The 15,843-nt window shown below is 68.1% G+C and overlaps 3 protein-coding genes and 1 long non-coding RNA gene across 7 annotated transcripts; 3 read left to right on the plus strand and 1 right to left on the minus strand.

The window, feature by feature from the left end:
* Positions 1 to 283: 283 nt before the first annotated feature.
* Positions 284 to 3,626, plus strand: CIMAP1B (ciliary microtubule associated protein 1B). The gene is made up of 5 exons (XM_041713882.2): positions 284 to 748; positions 1,214 to 1,315; positions 1,893 to 2,008; positions 2,594 to 2,731; positions 3,444 to 3,626. The coding sequence occupies exons 1-5, from the start codon at positions 310 to 312 to the stop codon at positions 3,516 to 3,518; spliced, it is 870 nt and encodes a 289-aa protein (XP_041569816.2). The 5' UTR covers positions 284 to 309; the 3' UTR covers positions 3,519 to 3,626.
* On the minus strand, positions 1,310 to 3,508 carry LOC140680493 (uncharacterized). The gene is made up of 3 exons (XR_012051849.1): positions 3,417 to 3,508; positions 1,907 to 1,989; positions 1,310 to 1,468 (listed from the first exon to the last, which is right to left on the minus strand). It is a non-coding gene; the product is annotated as an uncharacterized lncRNA (long non-coding RNA).
* Positions 3,627 to 3,916: 290 nt separating the features above from the next.
* TYMP (thymidine phosphorylase) lies at positions 3,917 to 11,725 on the plus strand. 4 transcript variants are annotated; one of them, XM_072918051.1, is made up of 9 exons: positions 3,917 to 4,028; positions 4,214 to 4,374; positions 4,930 to 5,318; positions 6,527 to 6,656; positions 6,728 to 6,846; positions 8,039 to 8,201; positions 8,572 to 8,802; positions 9,979 to 10,119; positions 11,213 to 11,725. In XM_072918051.1, the coding sequence occupies exons 2-9, from the start codon at positions 4,248 to 4,250 to the stop codon at positions 11,386 to 11,388; spliced, it is 1,476 nt and encodes a 491-aa protein (XP_072774152.1). In that variant the 5' UTR covers positions 3,917 to 4,028; positions 4,214 to 4,247; the 3' UTR covers positions 11,389 to 11,725. The 4 variants fall into 4 exon arrangements, with proteins under 4 accessions (XP_072774152.1, XP_072774149.1, XP_072774160.1 ...); XM_072918055.1 differs by lacking the exon at positions 3,917 to 4,028 and having other exon boundaries at positions 4,120 to 4,374; positions 4,930 to 5,132; positions 5,220 to 5,318; XM_072918048.1 differs by lacking the exon at positions 3,917 to 4,028 and having other exon boundaries at positions 4,117 to 4,374.
* A 576-nt stretch (positions 11,726 to 12,301) lies between these two features.
* SCO2 (synthesis of cytochrome C oxidase 2) lies at positions 12,302 to 14,638 on the plus strand. Its single transcript, XM_041720709.2, has 2 exons — positions 12,302 to 12,385; positions 13,860 to 14,638. Exon 2 carries the CDS (start codon positions 13,869 to 13,871, stop codon positions 14,619 to 14,621), a length of 753 nt encoding a protein of 250 aa, XP_041576643.2. The 5' UTR covers positions 12,302 to 12,385; positions 13,860 to 13,868; the 3' UTR covers positions 14,622 to 14,638.
* The last annotated feature ends 1,205 nt before the right edge of the window (positions 14,639 to 15,843 follow it).

The raw sequence follows: 15,843 nt of genomic DNA on the forward strand, positions 1-15,843 counted from the left end.
TATTTTTGGGGTGCTGGGGGTCAATCCATGGGGTCTATTTTTTGGGTGTACACACTGAGATGTATTTTTGGGGGTGCTGGGGGTCAATCCATGGGCTGTATTTTTGGGGTGCACCCATCGCGATGCTCCCACGGGGTGTATTTTTGGGGTGTACACACTGAGATGTATTTTTGGGGGTGCTGGGGATCAATGCACGGGGTGTATTTTCGGGGTGCACACTCTGGGATATATTTTTGGGGGTCCATCCACGGGCTGTATTTTTGGGGTGCACCCATGGGGATGTATTTTGGGGGTGCTGGGGGTCAATCCATGGGGTGTATTTTCGGGGCGCACCCATCGCGGAGCTCCCGCGGAGCACCCCGGGGTGCCGATCCCGGCGGGGCGCCCGGAGCGCCACCGGCACCCCGCGGCCTTTGTGACACCGCCACCCCCGAGTGTCACCGTCACCAGGACACCGCTGCCACCAACAGCGCTGTCCCCGCGGCCGAGATGGCACCGGCGGGACTGGCGGGACACCAGGACCCACCGAACCCACGCGAGTCACCGGGAAAGGACCGGAGCGACCCCCGCGGCCCCGCGCACAGCTCCGGGGGGCGGCGGGGGGACCCCGAGGCGCCCCGGTACCGGTTCCCCGGGCCCCGGTACGCGGTGCCCGCCGGTGGTACCGCCCGGGACCGCCACCGCGGGGCCGCCTCCAGCATGGGCGGCCGGTTACCGGAGCGGGGCAACGGGGGCACACCGGGGCCAGGTGAGGGACGGAGGGAGGGGCACACACCGGGCACACACCGGGCACACACCGGGCACACACCGGGCACAGGTGAGGGAGTGAGGGAGGGGCGGGCACACACCGGGCACACACCGGGACAGGTGAGGGACTGAGGGAGGGGCACACACCGGGCACAGGTGAGGGACTGAGGGAGGGGCACACACCGGGCACACACCGGGCACACACCGGGCACAGGTGAGTGAGGGAGGGGCGGGCACACACCGGGCACACACCGGGACAGGTGAGGGAATGAGGGAGGGACGGGCACACACCGGGCACAGGTGAGTGAGTGAGGGGCGGGCACACACCGGGCACAGGTGAGGGAGGGGCGGGCACACACCGGGCACAGGTGAGTGACTAAGGGAGGGGCCGCCGTGCCCGGGTGGCACCGGAGCTGCCGCGGCTGACCCCCCTCACCCCTTGTGCCCCCCTCGCCCCCTCTCTCAGGGCATTATTTCCCGGAGCGGGCACACAGGCTGACCGTGCCCACAGCCCCCGCCTGCTCCATCCGGGCCCGCAGCCGCACGGACAGACCCCCGCCCACGCCAGGTGAGGGACCCCCGGGTCCTGCTGGCACCCCCGGGTCCTGCTGGCACCCCCACATGCTGCTGGCATCTCCCTGGGGTCGGGCTGGGTGCAGCGGGGGGCCCGTGCCAGGTACAGGTTGGGGTCCACGGTGCCGTACCTGTTGGGTCCGGGGCTCTGCGGGGACAGGGACGGGTGATGCCACCCCCGGGATGGCCGTACCCCACACCCTCGGGACCCACAGCCCCTCCACCCTACACCCCTGGCACCCCACAGCCTTGATACCCCAGGGACCCCTGGCACCCCCACCCTTGGCACCCCGACCCCACGGACCCCTGGCACCCACATCCCTGGCACCCCGACCGCCTGGACCCCTGGCACCCCCACACCCTTGGCACCTGAACCCCACAGACCCCTGGCACCCCACACCCTTGGCACTTGACCCCTCAAATCACTGGCACCCCACACCCTTGGCACCCCACACCCTTGGTACCCCAACCCCACAAACCCCTGGCACCCCACACCCCTGGCACCCCACATCCTTGGTACCCCGACTCCCCACACCCCTGCCCGTGTCCCCCCGGCCGTGTCCCCCCGCCAGGCCCTGCCACCTACCAGCTGCCACCCGTGATGGGTCCCCGCCTGGTGACAAAGCCATCGACCCCCCAGTGCACCATGACCGGGAGAGGCCCCGGAATCTTCGACAGCGAGGAAAAGGTGGGGGGCAGGGGAATGGGGGGCAGGGGGCTGTGGGGTCGGGGTGCCAAGGGTGTGGGGTGCCAGGGGTCCGTGGGGTTGGGATGCCAGGGATGTGGGGGGTCGGGGTATCAAGGATGTGGGGTGCCAAGGGTGTGGGGTGCCAGGGATGTGGGGGGTCGGGGTACCAAGGGTGTGGGTGCCAGGGGTCCGTGGGGTCGAGGTGCCAAGGGTGTGGGGTGCCAGGCGTTTGAGGGGTCGGGATACCAAGGGTGTGGGGTGCCAGGGGTCCGTGGGGTCGGGGTACCAAGGGTGTGGGGTGCCAGGGGTCCATGGGGTCGGGGTGCCAGGGGTGTGGGGTGCCAGGGGTCCATGGGGTCGGGGTGCCAGGGGTGTGGGGTGCCAGGGGTCCGTGGGGTCGGGGTATCAAGGGTGTGGGGTGCCAGGGGTCTGTGGGGTCAGGGTACCAAGGCTTTGAGGTGCCAGGGGTCCGTGGGGTACCAAGGAGTCTGGGGTGCCAGGGGTGTAGGGCGGAGGGGCTGTGGGTCCCGAGGGTGTGGGGTACGGCCATCCGGGGGGTGGCATCACCCGTCCCTGTGCCCGCAGACCCCCGGACCCAACAGGTACGGCACTGTGGACCCCAACCTGTACCTGGCACGGGCCCCCCGCTGCACCTTAGCGGGGCGCGGCCGCCCCAGCCCGACCCCACAGACACCCGGCCCCAGTGACTACTGCCCCAAACAGGTGAGCGGGGACAGGGACACGGGGCTGGGGGACAGGGACACGGGGCTGGGGGACAGGGACACGGGGCTGGGGGACAGGGACAGGGACAGGGACGGGGCTGGGGGACAGAGACGGGGCTGGGGGACAGGGACAGGGGGCTGGGGGACAGGGATGGGGCTGGGGGACAGGGACAGAGGGATGAGGGACAGGGACACGGGGCTGGGGGACACGGACAGAGCTGGGGGACAGGGACACGGGGCCGGGGGACAGGGACAGGGACAGGGACGGGGGACAGGGACAGGGCTGGGGGACAGGGACAGGGCTGGGGGACAGGGATGGGGGACAGGGACGGGGCTGGGGGAGAGGGACAGGGACACGGGGCAGGGGGACAGGGACAGCGCTGAGGGACAGGGACAGGGACCGGGCCGGGGGACAGGGACAGGGCCGGGGGACAGGGGCGGGGAGCAGGGACGGGGCTGGGGGACAGGGACATGGGGCTGGGGACAGGGACACGGGGCTGGGGGACAGGGATGGGGGACAGGGACAGGGATGGGGGACAGGGACACGGGGCTGGGGGACAGGGGGACAGGGACACGGGGCTGGGGGACAGGGACCGGGCTGGGGGACAGGGACAGGGACATGGGGCTGGGGGACAGGAACCGGGTTAGGGGACAGGGCTTGGGGACAGGGAGCCACCGCCCCTCACCTTGTCACCGCCGCTGTCCTCCCGCAGGAGCGGAGACAAGGACAGAGCTTCGGCGTGCGCCACGCGGAGTGCGTTGTGCCCGTACCGGACCGGTGCCCGTGACGGTCCGGTGCCCGTACCGGACCCGTGCCCGTGACGGACCGGTGCCCCCAGGGCAGCGGGCACGGGGCTGGCACCGTCCTCCCGTGATAAACATGACCCGCAGCAGCACCGATCGCTCTCCTTCCGTCCCGCCGCGTCGCACGGGGGGAGGGGGTCCCCTAAACATGTCCTGAGGACACCCCACGGAGGGGACACGGGGCAGGGAGGGGACACGGAGGGGACACGGGGCAGGGAGGGGACACGTCTCTGTCACTCCGCGGGATCCGTGGGGTGCGGCAGATCCCGGGTGGGGCATCACCTGCCGGTGCCCACGGCGAACGAGAAACCCGGGGGGCCACCCCCCGTGTCACCCCCACCCCTGCCACCCCCGTGTCACCTCCCGGCCGGGCTCAGAGTCCACGGGCCGGAACCGGCTGCGGGCAGCGGGCACCGGGAACGGGGCCAGGCTGGGCACGGGATTAAACCGGGCACGGGATTAAACCGGGCACGGGCAGGTCCCGGCGGCTCCGGGTGACCGGGGGGTGGCTCCGGGTGACCGGGGGGTGGCTCCGGGTTACCGGGGGGTGGCTCTGGGTGACCGGGGGGTGGCTCCGGGTGACCGGGGGTGGCTCCGGGTAACCGGGGGTGGCTCCGGGTGACCGGGGCGCGGCCGGGCGGGCCCGGGTGCCACCGCTGCCACTTGGGGGTGGTGGCAGGGCCAGCTCCCGGTGCCCGCTGTCCGGGACGGGGATGGACACCCCGAGTCCCCTCCCGGCCCTGATCCGCAAGAAGCGGGACGGGGAGCGCCTGGAGGACACCGAGATCCGGAGCTTCGTGCGCGGTGTCACCGAGGGCACCGCGCAGGAGGGACAGATCGGTGGGGACACGGGGACACCCCGGGGGCGGGAGGGGTGACACGGCCGGGGGGTGACACGGGCACAGCAAGGCAAACCCCGAGATGTGCCGGGGGGTCCTGGGGAGGGGACACGGCGGGGGGACCACCCTGGGAGGACAGAGAGGGACACCAGGACATGCCACCAGCACGGGGCACAGCGCGGGGAGGGTGACACGGGGACCCCAGGGTGTGGCAGAGGGTCACGGGCAGGGGGTGGGGAGGGCACTGAGGTGGCACCCCGGTGCCATCCGGCTGCGGGGACAGGGGAGGGCTGGGGACAGGTGCCGTGTCACCGTGCCACCCCAGGTGCCATGCTGATGGCCATCCGGCTGCGGGGACAGGGGAGGGGAGGGGACAGGTGCCGTGTCACCGTGTCCCCCCAGGTGCCATGCTGATGGCCATCCGGCTGCGGGGACAGGGGAGGGGAGGGGACAGGTGCCATGTCACCGTGTCCCCCCAGGTGCCATGCTGATGGCCATCCGGCTGCGGGGACAGGGGAGGGGAGAGGACAGGTGCCATGTCACCGTGTCCCCCCAGGTGCCATGCTGATGGCCATCCGGCTGCGGGGCATGGACGCGGGGGAGACGCTGGCACTGACCCGTGCCATGGCCGGCTCCGGGCGCACCCTGGCCTGGCCGCCCGCCTGGCACGGGCTGCTGGTGGACAAGCACTCGACTGGTGGCGTTGGGGACAAGGTCAGCCTGGCCCTGGCCCCCGCGCTGGCCGCCTGCGGCTGCAAGGTGAGGGGACGCGGGGCTCGGGGGTGCCCACCCGTGCCCAGCCGTGCCCACCCGTGCCCACCCGTGCCCAGCCGTGCCCGCCCGCAGGTGCCCATGATCAGCGGGCGCGGGCTGGGCCACACCGGGGGCACCCTGGACAAGCTGGAGGCCATTCCCGGATTTCGCGTCTCCCAGAGCCCCGAGGAGGTGACACACGGGGGGTGGTGGGTGAGGGGACACCACGGACACCCCCAGAGCCCGCAGGGACGGGCTGGGTGGCACCGCGGCGGCAGAGGGGTGGGGGTGACACTGGGGCGGGGATGGGGTCTCACTGGGGCGCCAGTGGGGTATCCGTGGGGTGTGGGGTGGTGATGGGGTCTCACTGGGGTGTGGGGTGACAATGGGGTGGTGATGGGGTCTCACTGGTGTGGGGTGACAGTGGGGTGGTGATGGGGTGACACTGGTGTGGGGTGACACTGAGGTGGTGATGGGGTCTCACTGGGGTGTGGGGTGACAATGGGGTGATGATGATGGGGTCTCACTGGGTGTGGGGTGACACTGGGGTGTGGGGTGACACTGGGGTGTGGGGTGACAATGGGGTGATGATGGGGTGACACTGGGGTGGTGATGGGATGACACTGGGGCGTGGGGTGACACTGGGGTGATGATGGGGTCTCACTGAGGTGTGGGGTGATGATGGGGTCTCACTGGGGTGTGGGGTGACAGTGGGGTGATGATGATGGGGTCTCACTGGGTGTGTGTGGGGTGACACTGGGGTGTGGGGTGACACTGGGGTGATGATGGGGTCTCACCGGGGCGCCAGTGGGGTGTCCGTGGGGTGTGGGGTGACAATGGGATGATGATGGGGTCTCACTGGGGTGTGGGGTGACAGTGGGGTGGTGATGGGGTGACACTGGGGCGGTGATGGGGTCTCACTGGGGTGTGGGGTGACACTGGGGCAGTGATGGGGTGACACTGGGGTGTGGGGTGACACTGGGGTGTGAGGTGACACTGGGGTGATGATGGGGTCTCACTGGGGTGGGGGGTGACACTGCGGTGGTGATGGAGTCTCACTGGGGTGTGGGGGTGACAATGGGGTGTGGGGTGATGATGGGGTCTCACTAGGGCGCCAGTGGGGTATCCATGGGGTGTGGGGTGACAGTGGGGTGATGATGGGGTCTCACTGGGGTGTGGGGTGACAGTGGGGTGCCCAGGGGGTCCGAAGAGGGGGTGGGTGCTATGGGGTACCGATGGGGTACAGGCACCAGTGGGTTGTGGGTTCTCACGGGCTCCCAAAAGGGGCCAGGAGAAGACGGGGGGTGGTGCCCTTGGGTTGTGTGGGTGTCACCGGGGTGTCACCGGGGTGCCACCGGGGTGCCACTGAGGTGTCACCCGCGTGTCACCGCTGCCCGCAGATGCAGCAGATCCTGGCACGCGTGGGCTGCTGCATCGTGGGGCAGAGCGCGGAGCTGGTGCCCGCGGACCGGGTGCTCTACGGGCTGCGCGATGTCACGGCCACCGTGGACAGCCTGCCGCTCATCACGGGTGCGTGGGGACAGCACGGGGACACGGGGACACGGCCGGGCCGCAGGCGGTGACCCCCCTGCCCTGCCCAGCCTCCATCCTCAGCAAGAAGGCGGCGGAGCGGCTCCGGGCGCTGGTGCTCGATGTCAAGTTCGGGGAGGCGGCTCTGTGCCCCGGCCAGGAGAGCGCGCGGGAGCTGGCACGGAGCCTGGTGACACCCCGGGGACCCCGCCACCCCTGGCCCTGCCGCTGGCCCCTGCTGCTGTCCCTGTCACTGTCCCGCTGTCCCGGGCCATTCCCGCTGTCCCTGCTCCTGTCCCTGTCCGTGTCCCTGCTCCTGTCCCTGTCCCTGCTGTCCCCGTCCTTGCCCGCTGTTCCGGGCTATTCCCGCTGTCCCTGTCCCTGCTCCTGTTCCTGTCCCTACCTGCAGTCCCTTGTCCCTGCCTGCTGTCCCTTATCCCTGACTCCGGCTGTTCATATTCCTGTCCCTGTCTGCTGCCCCTGCTCCTGTCCCTATCCCTGTTCCTGTCCCTCTTCCTGTCCCTGTCCTTTCTTCTGTCCTGTCCCTGCTCCTGTCCCTGTCCCTGTCCGCGGTCCCTGTCCCTGTTCCTGCTCCTATTCCTGCTCCTGTCCCTGCTGCCTCTGCCTGCCTCCTGTCCCTGTCCCTGCCCCCTGTCCCTGTCCCTGCCTGCGGTCCCTGTCCCTGTTCCTGCTCCTGTCCCTGTCCTTTCTCCTGTCCCTGTCCCTGCCTGCTGTCCCTTGTCCTTGACCCTGGCTATCCCTGTCCCTCTTCCTGTCCCTGTCCCTGTGTCCCCGTCCCTGCCCGCTGTCCCGGGCCATTCCCGCTGTCCCTGCTCCTGTCCCTGTCCCTGCCTGATGTCCCTTGTCCTTGACCCTGGCTGTCCCTGTCCCTGCTCCTGTCCCTGTCCCTGCTCCTGTCCCTGTCCCTGCTGTCCCTGTCCCTGCCTGCTGTCCCTTGTCCTTGACCCTGGCTATCCCTGTCCCTGCTATCCCCGTCGCTGCCCGCTGTCCCGGGCCATTCCCGCTGTCCCCCTCCTGTCCCTGCTCCTGCTCCTGTCCCTGCTTGTCCCCTACCCTGTCCCTGCCCGCTGTCCCGGGCCATTCCCGCTGTCTGCTCCTGTCCCTGTCCCTGTCCTTGCTATCCCTGTCCCTGCTGTCCCCGTCCCTGACCCTGGCTGTCCCTGTCCCTGCCCCTGTCCCTGTCCCTGCTGTCCCCGTCCCTGCCCGCTGTCCCGGGCCATTCCCGCTGTCCCTGCTCCTGTCCCCGTCCCTGCCCCTGTCCCGGTCCATTCCCGCTGTCCCCCTCCCGTCCCTGCCCGCCGCCCCTGTCCCTGCTGTCCCCTAGCGTGTCCCCTAGCGTGTCCCCGCGTGTCCCCGCGCAGGTGGCGGTGGGCACCCGCCTGGGCATCCGCACGGCGGCCGTGCTGAGCCGCATGGAGCAGCCGCTGGGCCGCGCCGTGGGCAGCGCGCTGGAGCTGCTGGAGGCGCTGCAGTGCCTGGGGGGTGGCGGCCCGGCCGAGCTGCGACACCTGGTCACCGTCCTGGGTCAGTGGGGGACACGGGGGGATATGGGGGGACAGCCCCCCGACAGCCCCCTGAGCTGTGACACCGCCCTGGGTCAGTGGGGGACACGGGGGGACACGGGGGGACAGGGATGGGGACTCCTGGGGGTGCAGAGGGCCAGTGGGGCTCCCCAGGAGTGGGGGTCCCTGTGGGGGTCCCAGCCCATTCCCCATTTCGGGGTGCAGGCGGGGTGCTGCTGTGGCAGTGCGGGGTGGGGCTGTGGGGCAGTTTTTGGGGTTCCCAGCCCATTTCCCATTTTTGGGGCGCAGGCGGGGTGCTGCTGTGGCAGTGCGGGGTGGGGCTGTGGGGCTGTGTTTGGGGGTCCCAGCCCCTGTCCCATTTCGGGGTGCAGGCGGGGTGCTCCTGTGGCAGTGCGGGGTGGCCGCGGGCCCCGAGCAGGGCCGGGAGCGCCTGGCCCGGGCTCTGGACGATGGTTCTGCCCTGGGCACCTTCGAGGCCATGTTGGGGGCACAGGGGGTGCCCCCCGACACCGCCCGGGGTCTCTGCGCCGGGACCCCCGCCCAGCGCCGCCGGCTCCTGGGCCAGGCCAAGGTCTGCGAGGAGCTGCCTGCGCCCCAGGAAGGTATGGGGGACCCCAAAACCCCCCACTCCTCCTCCTTCACCCCGTGCCCCTCTCTATTCCCCCCACCTTGGGGAGTCCTCACCTGCACCCTCTGCCCTCCATCTTCTGTGCCTGGGGGTCCCCAAAGCCCCCCGCCCCAAATGCTGCGCCTCGGGGGTCCCTAACACCCAAACCTGTGTTCTGGGGGTCCCCAAAGCCCCCTGCCCCACACGCTGTGCCTCGGGGGTCCCTAATTCCTAATCCCATTTTCTTGGGGTCCCCAAAGCCCCCTGCCCCTCACGCTGTGCCTCGGGGGTCCCTAATTCCCAATCCCGTGTTCTGGGGGTCCCCAAAGCCCCCTGCCCCACATGCCCAGGCTGTCCCCTTGTGTCCCCCATGTCCCTGACCCACCCCAATGTGTCCCTGACACCCCCAATGTGTCCCTGACACCCCCAATGTGTCCCTGACACCCCCGTGTGTCTCTGACACCCCCTGTGTCCCTGACACCCCCCATGTCCCTGACACCCCAATGTCCCTGACACCCCAATGTCCCTGACACCCCCAATGTCCCTGACACCCCAATGTCCCTGACACCCCCAAATCCCTGACACCCCCAATGTCCCTGACACCCCAATGTCCCTGACACCCCCAAATCCCTGACACCCCCAATGTCCCTGACACCCCAATGTCCCTGACACCCCCAAATCCCTGACACCCCAATGTCCCTGACACCCCCGCATGTCCCTTTCACCCCCAATGTCCCTGACACCCCCAATGTCCCTGACACCCCCATGTCCCTGACACCCAAATGTCCTTGACACCACAATGTCCCTGACACCCCCAATGTCCCTGACACTCCCAATGTCCCTGACACCCCCAATGTCCCTGACACCCCAATGTCCCTGACCCCCCGTGTGACCCTGACACCCCAATGTCCCTCACACCCCCAATGTCCCTGACACCCCCGTGTGTCCCTGACACCCCAATGTCCCTGACACCCCCAATGTCCCTGACCCCCCAAATGACCCTGACACCCCAATGTCCCTGACCCCCAATGTCCCTGACACCCCCGTGTGACCCTGACACCCCCAATGACCCTGACACCCCAATGTCCCTGACACCCCAATGTTCCTCACACCCCCAATGTGTCCCTGACACCCCCATGTCCCTCACCCCCGTGTCCTGCCCCCGGGCCAGGCTGGGTGCAGCGGGTGCGGGCACTGCCCCTGGCACGGGTCCTGCACGGGCTGGGCGCGGGTCGCTCACGGACCGGGGACCCCGTGAACCCCCTCGTGGGCGCCGAGCTGCTGGTGGGCACCGGGCAGCACCTGCGGGCAGGTGAGGGGGGCTCGGGGACCCCCGAAACCCCGACACCCCCTGTGTGCCCCGGCCCAAGGGGGATATCTGGGGGGGTATCTGGGGGGATATCTGGGGGGTATATGGGGGGATATCTGGGGGGATATCTGGGGGGTATATGGGGGGATATCTGGGGGGATATCTGGGGGGATATCTGGGGGGTATATGGGGGGATATCTGGGGGGATATCTGGGGGGTATATGGGGGGATATCTGGGGGGATATCTGGGGGATATCTGGGGGATATATGGGGGATATATGGGGGGATATCTGGAGGATATTGGGGGGCTCAGAGCCCCCCATGAACCCCTCCGTGTCCCGGCCCTCAGGGCAGCCCCGTTTGGGGATATCTGCGGTGATATATGGGGGGATATCATGGGGGATATATGGGGATATCTGGGGGGCTCAGAGCCCCGCTAACCCCTCAGAGCCCCGCTCACCCCTCCGTGTCCCGGCCCTCAAGGCAGCCCCGGTTAGGGGATATCTGGGGGGATATCTGGGGGATATATGGGGGAATATATGAGGGGTATCTGGGGGGATATATGGGGGGTATCTGGGATATATGGGGGGCTCAGAGCCCCGCTCAGCCCTCCGTGTCCGGCCCTTAGGGCAGCCCCGTTTGGGGATATCTGGGGGGATATCTGGGGGGATATCTGGGGTGATATCTGGGGGATATCTGGGGGGATATCTGGGGGGTATCTGGGGGGATATCTGGGGGGATATCTGGGGTGATATCTGGGGGATATCTGGGGGGATATCTGGGGGGTATCTGGGGGGATATCTGGGGGGATATCTGGGGTGATATCTGGGGGATATCTGGGGGGATATCTGGGGGGTATCTGGGGGGATATCTGGGGGATATCTGGGGGATATCTGGGGGGATATCTGGGGGGATATCTGGGGGGATATCTGGGGGATATCTGGGGGGCTCAGAGCCCCGCTCACCCCTCCGTGTCCCGTCCCTCAGGGCAGCCCCGGTTAGGGGATATCTGGGGGGATATCTGGGGGATATCTGGGGGGCTCAGAGCCCCGCTAACCCCTCAGAGCCCCGCTCACCCCTCCGTGCCCGCCCTCAGGGCAGCCCTGGCTGCGGCTGCACCATGAGGGGACCCTCAGCGCCGATGGCCGCCGCCGGCTGCAGGCCGCGCTGTGCCTGGGCCCGGAGCCGCCCCGGGACCCGCCGCCGCCGCTGGTGGCCGAGACCATCGTGCCCTCGGGAGCGTCCCCCGGGCCGTGCCGGGACTCGGAGTAAAGCGGAGCCATCGCTGTATCGGGGCCGTGTCGGGGCCGTGTCGGGGCCATGTCGCGACTCACCGCCCCCCCCCCCCACGGCTCTGAGGGCGGCGGGGCGGTGGCGCCGCCCCGTGGTGGATGCGGGGAGTGCGCCACGGGCCGGGCTCCCGGTTTAGGGCAAATTTGGGGGAAAACCTCTAAAAGGAGCCCCCAAAAAACAAACCCCCACGGCTCCTCCCCCCCACCTGCTTCTGGAAGAATTTTATCGGAGAGAAGGGGACAAGAACCTGTTTATTAACAAACAAAACGCTCTCCAGCACCAAAAATAAAAAATTAACAAGCAGATGACAACAGAACTGTTTCACCACTCTGAAGAGATGAACAAATCCAGAAAGTCTTTCCTGGGAACAATCCCCCTTGTCTGGGCGCTGGGGATTGCTCTCCAGCACTGGGGATGGCTGCTGCACATCACAAAATGCAGGATCTCGGTGCTCCTTGGTGTTTCCCAGGTCCCACTCCGGAGCAGGTTGGATGGTATTCAGGAAAGGGAAAGGGAAAAGAAACAGTCCAGGGAAAGAATGGCACTGCTTATCTAAACTAACTAACAAGCAAAAGCAAAGGCAAAAGCAGAAGCAAGCCAAGCAAAGCAAGCCAGGCAGCACCAGCCTGTTGTAGACAGCAGACCATGAGGGGAGGTGAGCCGGCTGATAACAAGACAAAACAAATCTTCGCTTTTCTGAGTTCTGAAAGCGCCGAGCAGAATATCGAACACAAACAGAACACACGAACGGGGACACCGGCACCATGACGTCACCCCAGCACACCGGCCACGCCCCTCGCATCGGCCACGCCCCCACGTCTTGGCCACGCCCAATCCGCATTGGGCGCGCAATCTGTAGCCACGCCCCCTTCAATTATGGCCCCGCCCCTTCCCTTGGTGGCCACGCCCCTCCCGGTACTTCCGCCTCCGGCGGCGGCGGCGGTGTGGGAGCGGCGGCGGCGGACGGAGGTCAGAGGTCAGCGGGCGGAGGTCACAGGTCAGCGGGGACTGCCAGGAGGGGGGCAGGGGGCGGCTGGGGGACAGGGCTGGGGTCCGAGAGCAGCAGGAGGGGGGGGTGAGAGGTTAGGGGGCTTTTGGGGGACGGGGTTGGGGTCTAAGGGGTGGGATGAGGGGTCCGGGGGCATTTGGGGAATAGGCTTGGGGGTCCGAGGGATGGGATGAGGGGTCAGGGAGCATTTGGGGAACAGGGTTGGGGCTCCAGGGGATGGGATGAGGGGTCAGGGGGCATTTGGGGAACAGGGTGGGAGTCCAAGAGCATCAGGAGAGGTGTGGATGAGGGGTCAGGGGCCTTTTGGGGAACAGGGTTGGGGGTCCGAGGGATGGGATGAGTGGTCAGGGAGCATTTGGGGAACAGGGTTGGGGGGTCCCAGGGGTGGGATGAGGGGTCAGGGAGCGTTTGGGGAACAGGGTTGGGATCTAAGGGGTGGGGTGAGGGGTCAGGGGGCTTGTAGGGAACAAGGCTGGAGGGGAAGTGCATCAGGAGGGGTGGGGTGAGAGGTCCGGGAGCTTTTGGGGGACAGGGTTGGGGTCTAAGGGATGGGATGAGGGGTCAGGGGGCATTTGGGGAACAGGCTTGGGGGTCCGAGGGATGGGATGGGATGGGGGGTCAGGGAGCATTTGGGGGACAGGGTTGGGGGGTCCGGGGGCATTTGGGGAACAGGGTTGAGGGGTCCGGGGGCATTTGGGGAACAGGCTTGGGGCTCCAGGGGATGGGATGAGGGGTCAGGGGGCATTTGGGGAACAGGCTTGGGGGTCCCAGGGGTGGGATGAGGGGTCCGGGGGCATTTGGGGGACAGGGTTAGGGGTCCCAGGGGATGGGATGAGGGGTCAGGGAGCATTTGGGGGACGGGGCTGGGGGGTCTAAGGGGTGGGATGAGGGGTCAGGGAGCATTTGGGGAACAGGGTTGGGGGTCCAGGGATGGGATGAGGGGTCAGGGAGCATTTGGGGAACGGGTTGGGGGGTCCCAGGGATGGGATGAGGGGTCAGAGAGCATTTGGGGGACAGGGTTGGGGGTCCCAGGGGTGGGATGAGGGGTCAGGGGGCGTTTGGGGAACAGGCTTGGGGTCCAAGGGATGAGATGAGGGGTCAGGGAGCATTTAGGGAACAGGCTTGGGGGTCCAAGGGGTGGGATGAGGGGTCAGGGAGCATTTGGGGGACAAGCTTGGGGTCTGAGGGACAGGGTTGAGGGGTCCGGGGGCTTTTAGGGAACAAGGTTGGAGGGGAAGTGCATCAGGAGGGGTGGGGTGAGAGGTTAGGGGGCTTTTGGTGGACAGGGCTGGGGATCCGAGGGATGGGATGAGGAGTCTGGGGGCATTTGGGGAACAGGGTTGGGGGATCCGAGGGGATGGGATGAGGGGTCCGAGGTGCAGCCCCGCGGCGGGTCGGTGCTCCCGGTTCTCCCGCATCCCCTAACCCTACCCCTCCGCAGCTCCGCGTCATGCTGCGGTCCCTGCGCTCCATCCCGCGGCTCTGCCCATCCCCGTGCCCATCCCGGTGCCCGCCCCGGTGCCGCCTGAGCGCCGCTCCGGACACCCCGCGGCTCCCGCTGCGGCGGCGGCTGGCGGTGGCGGGCGCGGCGGCGGGCGCGGCGGCGGCGATCTGGCTGTACCTGCGGCACGAAAAGGAGCAGCGACACCGCTCCCGGCGGCTGGCCGAGCTGCGGCGGGTGGCACTGGGACAGGGCGACTTCCACCTGCGGGACACGGCGGGCGTGGAGCGGAGCAAGGCGGATTTCCTGGGCCGCTGGGTGCTGCTGTACTTCGGCTTCACGCACTGCCCCGACGTGTGTCCCGAGGAGCTGCAGAAGCTCAGCAGAGCCGTGGAGCTGCTGGAGCGAGACCCCGCGCTGCCACCGCTGCAGCCGCTCTTTGTCACCGTGGATCCCGAGCGTGACGACGCGGCGGCGCTGCTCCGGTACCTGCGGGACTTCCACCCGCGCCTGCTCGGCCTCACCGGCACCACCGAGCAGGTCCGGGCCGCCGCCAAAGCTTTCCGTGTCTATGTCAGCGCCGGGCCCCGCGATGCCGACGGGGATTATGTGGTGGATCACTCGGTGCTGACGTTCCTCGTGGATCCCGACGGGTTTTTCCGGGACTGCTACGGCCGCTCGCGCACGGCCGAGGAGGTGGCGCGCAGCGTGCGGGCGCACATGGACGCCTACGAGCCGCTGCCGCCCGCCGGAGAGGAATAAACGGCGGGGAGAGCGTCCCCGAGCGGGGCTGTGCTCGTCTGGGGATGGGGGTGTTATATGGGGGGGGAAAGGGGCAGGGGACAGGCCACAGTGTCCCACAGGTGTGTCCTGGGGGAGGGACAGAGCCCTGACAGAGCCCACACCCTGCAGGGGTGGCACTTGGAGCCTTAGGGACAGGTGACAGCCCCCAGGTGTGTCCTGGGGGAGGGACAGAGCCCACACCCTGCAGGGGTGGCACTTGGAGCCTTAGGGACAGGTGACAGCCCCCAGGTGTGTCCTGGGGGAGGGACAGAGCCCACACCCTGCAGGGGTGGCACTTGGAGGGTTAGGGACAGGTGACAGCCCCCAGGTGTGTCCTGAGGGAGAGACAGAGCCCTGACAGAGCTCACACCCTGCAGGGGTGGCACTTGGAGCCTTAGGGACAGGTGACAGCCCCCAGGTGTGTCCTGGGGGAGGGACAGAGCCCACACCCTGCAGGGGTGGCACAGGGGGGTGAAAAGCACAGGTGACAGCCCCCAGTGCCCCCCAGGTGTGTCCACAGGTGTGTCCTGGGGGAGGGACAGAGCCCTGACAGAGCTCACACCCTGCAGGGGTGGCACTTGGAGGGTTAGGCACAGGTGACAGCCCCCAGGTGTGTCCTGTGAGAGGGACAGAGCTCACACCCTGCAGGGGTGGCACTTGGAGGGTTAGGGACAGGTGACAGTCCCCAGTGTCCCCCAGGTGCGTCCTGGGGGAGCCCTGACAGAGCCCACACCCTGCAGGGGTGGCACATATGGGGGAAAGGGACACCTGACAGTGCCTCCCAGGTGTGTCCTGTGAGAGGGACAGAGCCCTGACAGAGCCCACACCCTGCAGGGGTGGCACTTGGAGGGTTAGGGACAGGTGACAGCCCCCAGTGCCCCCCAGGTGTGTCCTGCTAGAGGGACAGAGCCCATGTCCCCCAAGGGGTGTCACATCGTGGGGAGGGGACACCCGACAGCCCCCAGTGTCCCCAGGAATGGTCTGGGCTGAGGGAGTTTTTCAGTGGGCAGGTGGAGGGACCCCCAGGTGTGTCCTGTGAGGGGGAGAGCGTGGGTGAGTAGGTGGAGGGACCCCCACCAGACCCCACTGCCCCCCCAGCGGTGTCACGCAGCAGGGAGGGACCCCCACAGCCCCCCAGGAGTGTCCCATGGGGCTGGGGGCTCTGTGTAGGTGACTGAAGTGACCCTCCCCACAATCCCTG

This window comes from Taeniopygia guttata, chromosome 1A, assembly GCF_048771995.1.
Source record: "Taeniopygia guttata chromosome 1A, bTaeGut7.mat, whole genome shotgun sequence".
Classification (NCBI taxonomy): domain Eukaryota; kingdom Metazoa; phylum Chordata; class Aves; order Passeriformes; family Estrildidae; genus Taeniopygia; species Taeniopygia guttata.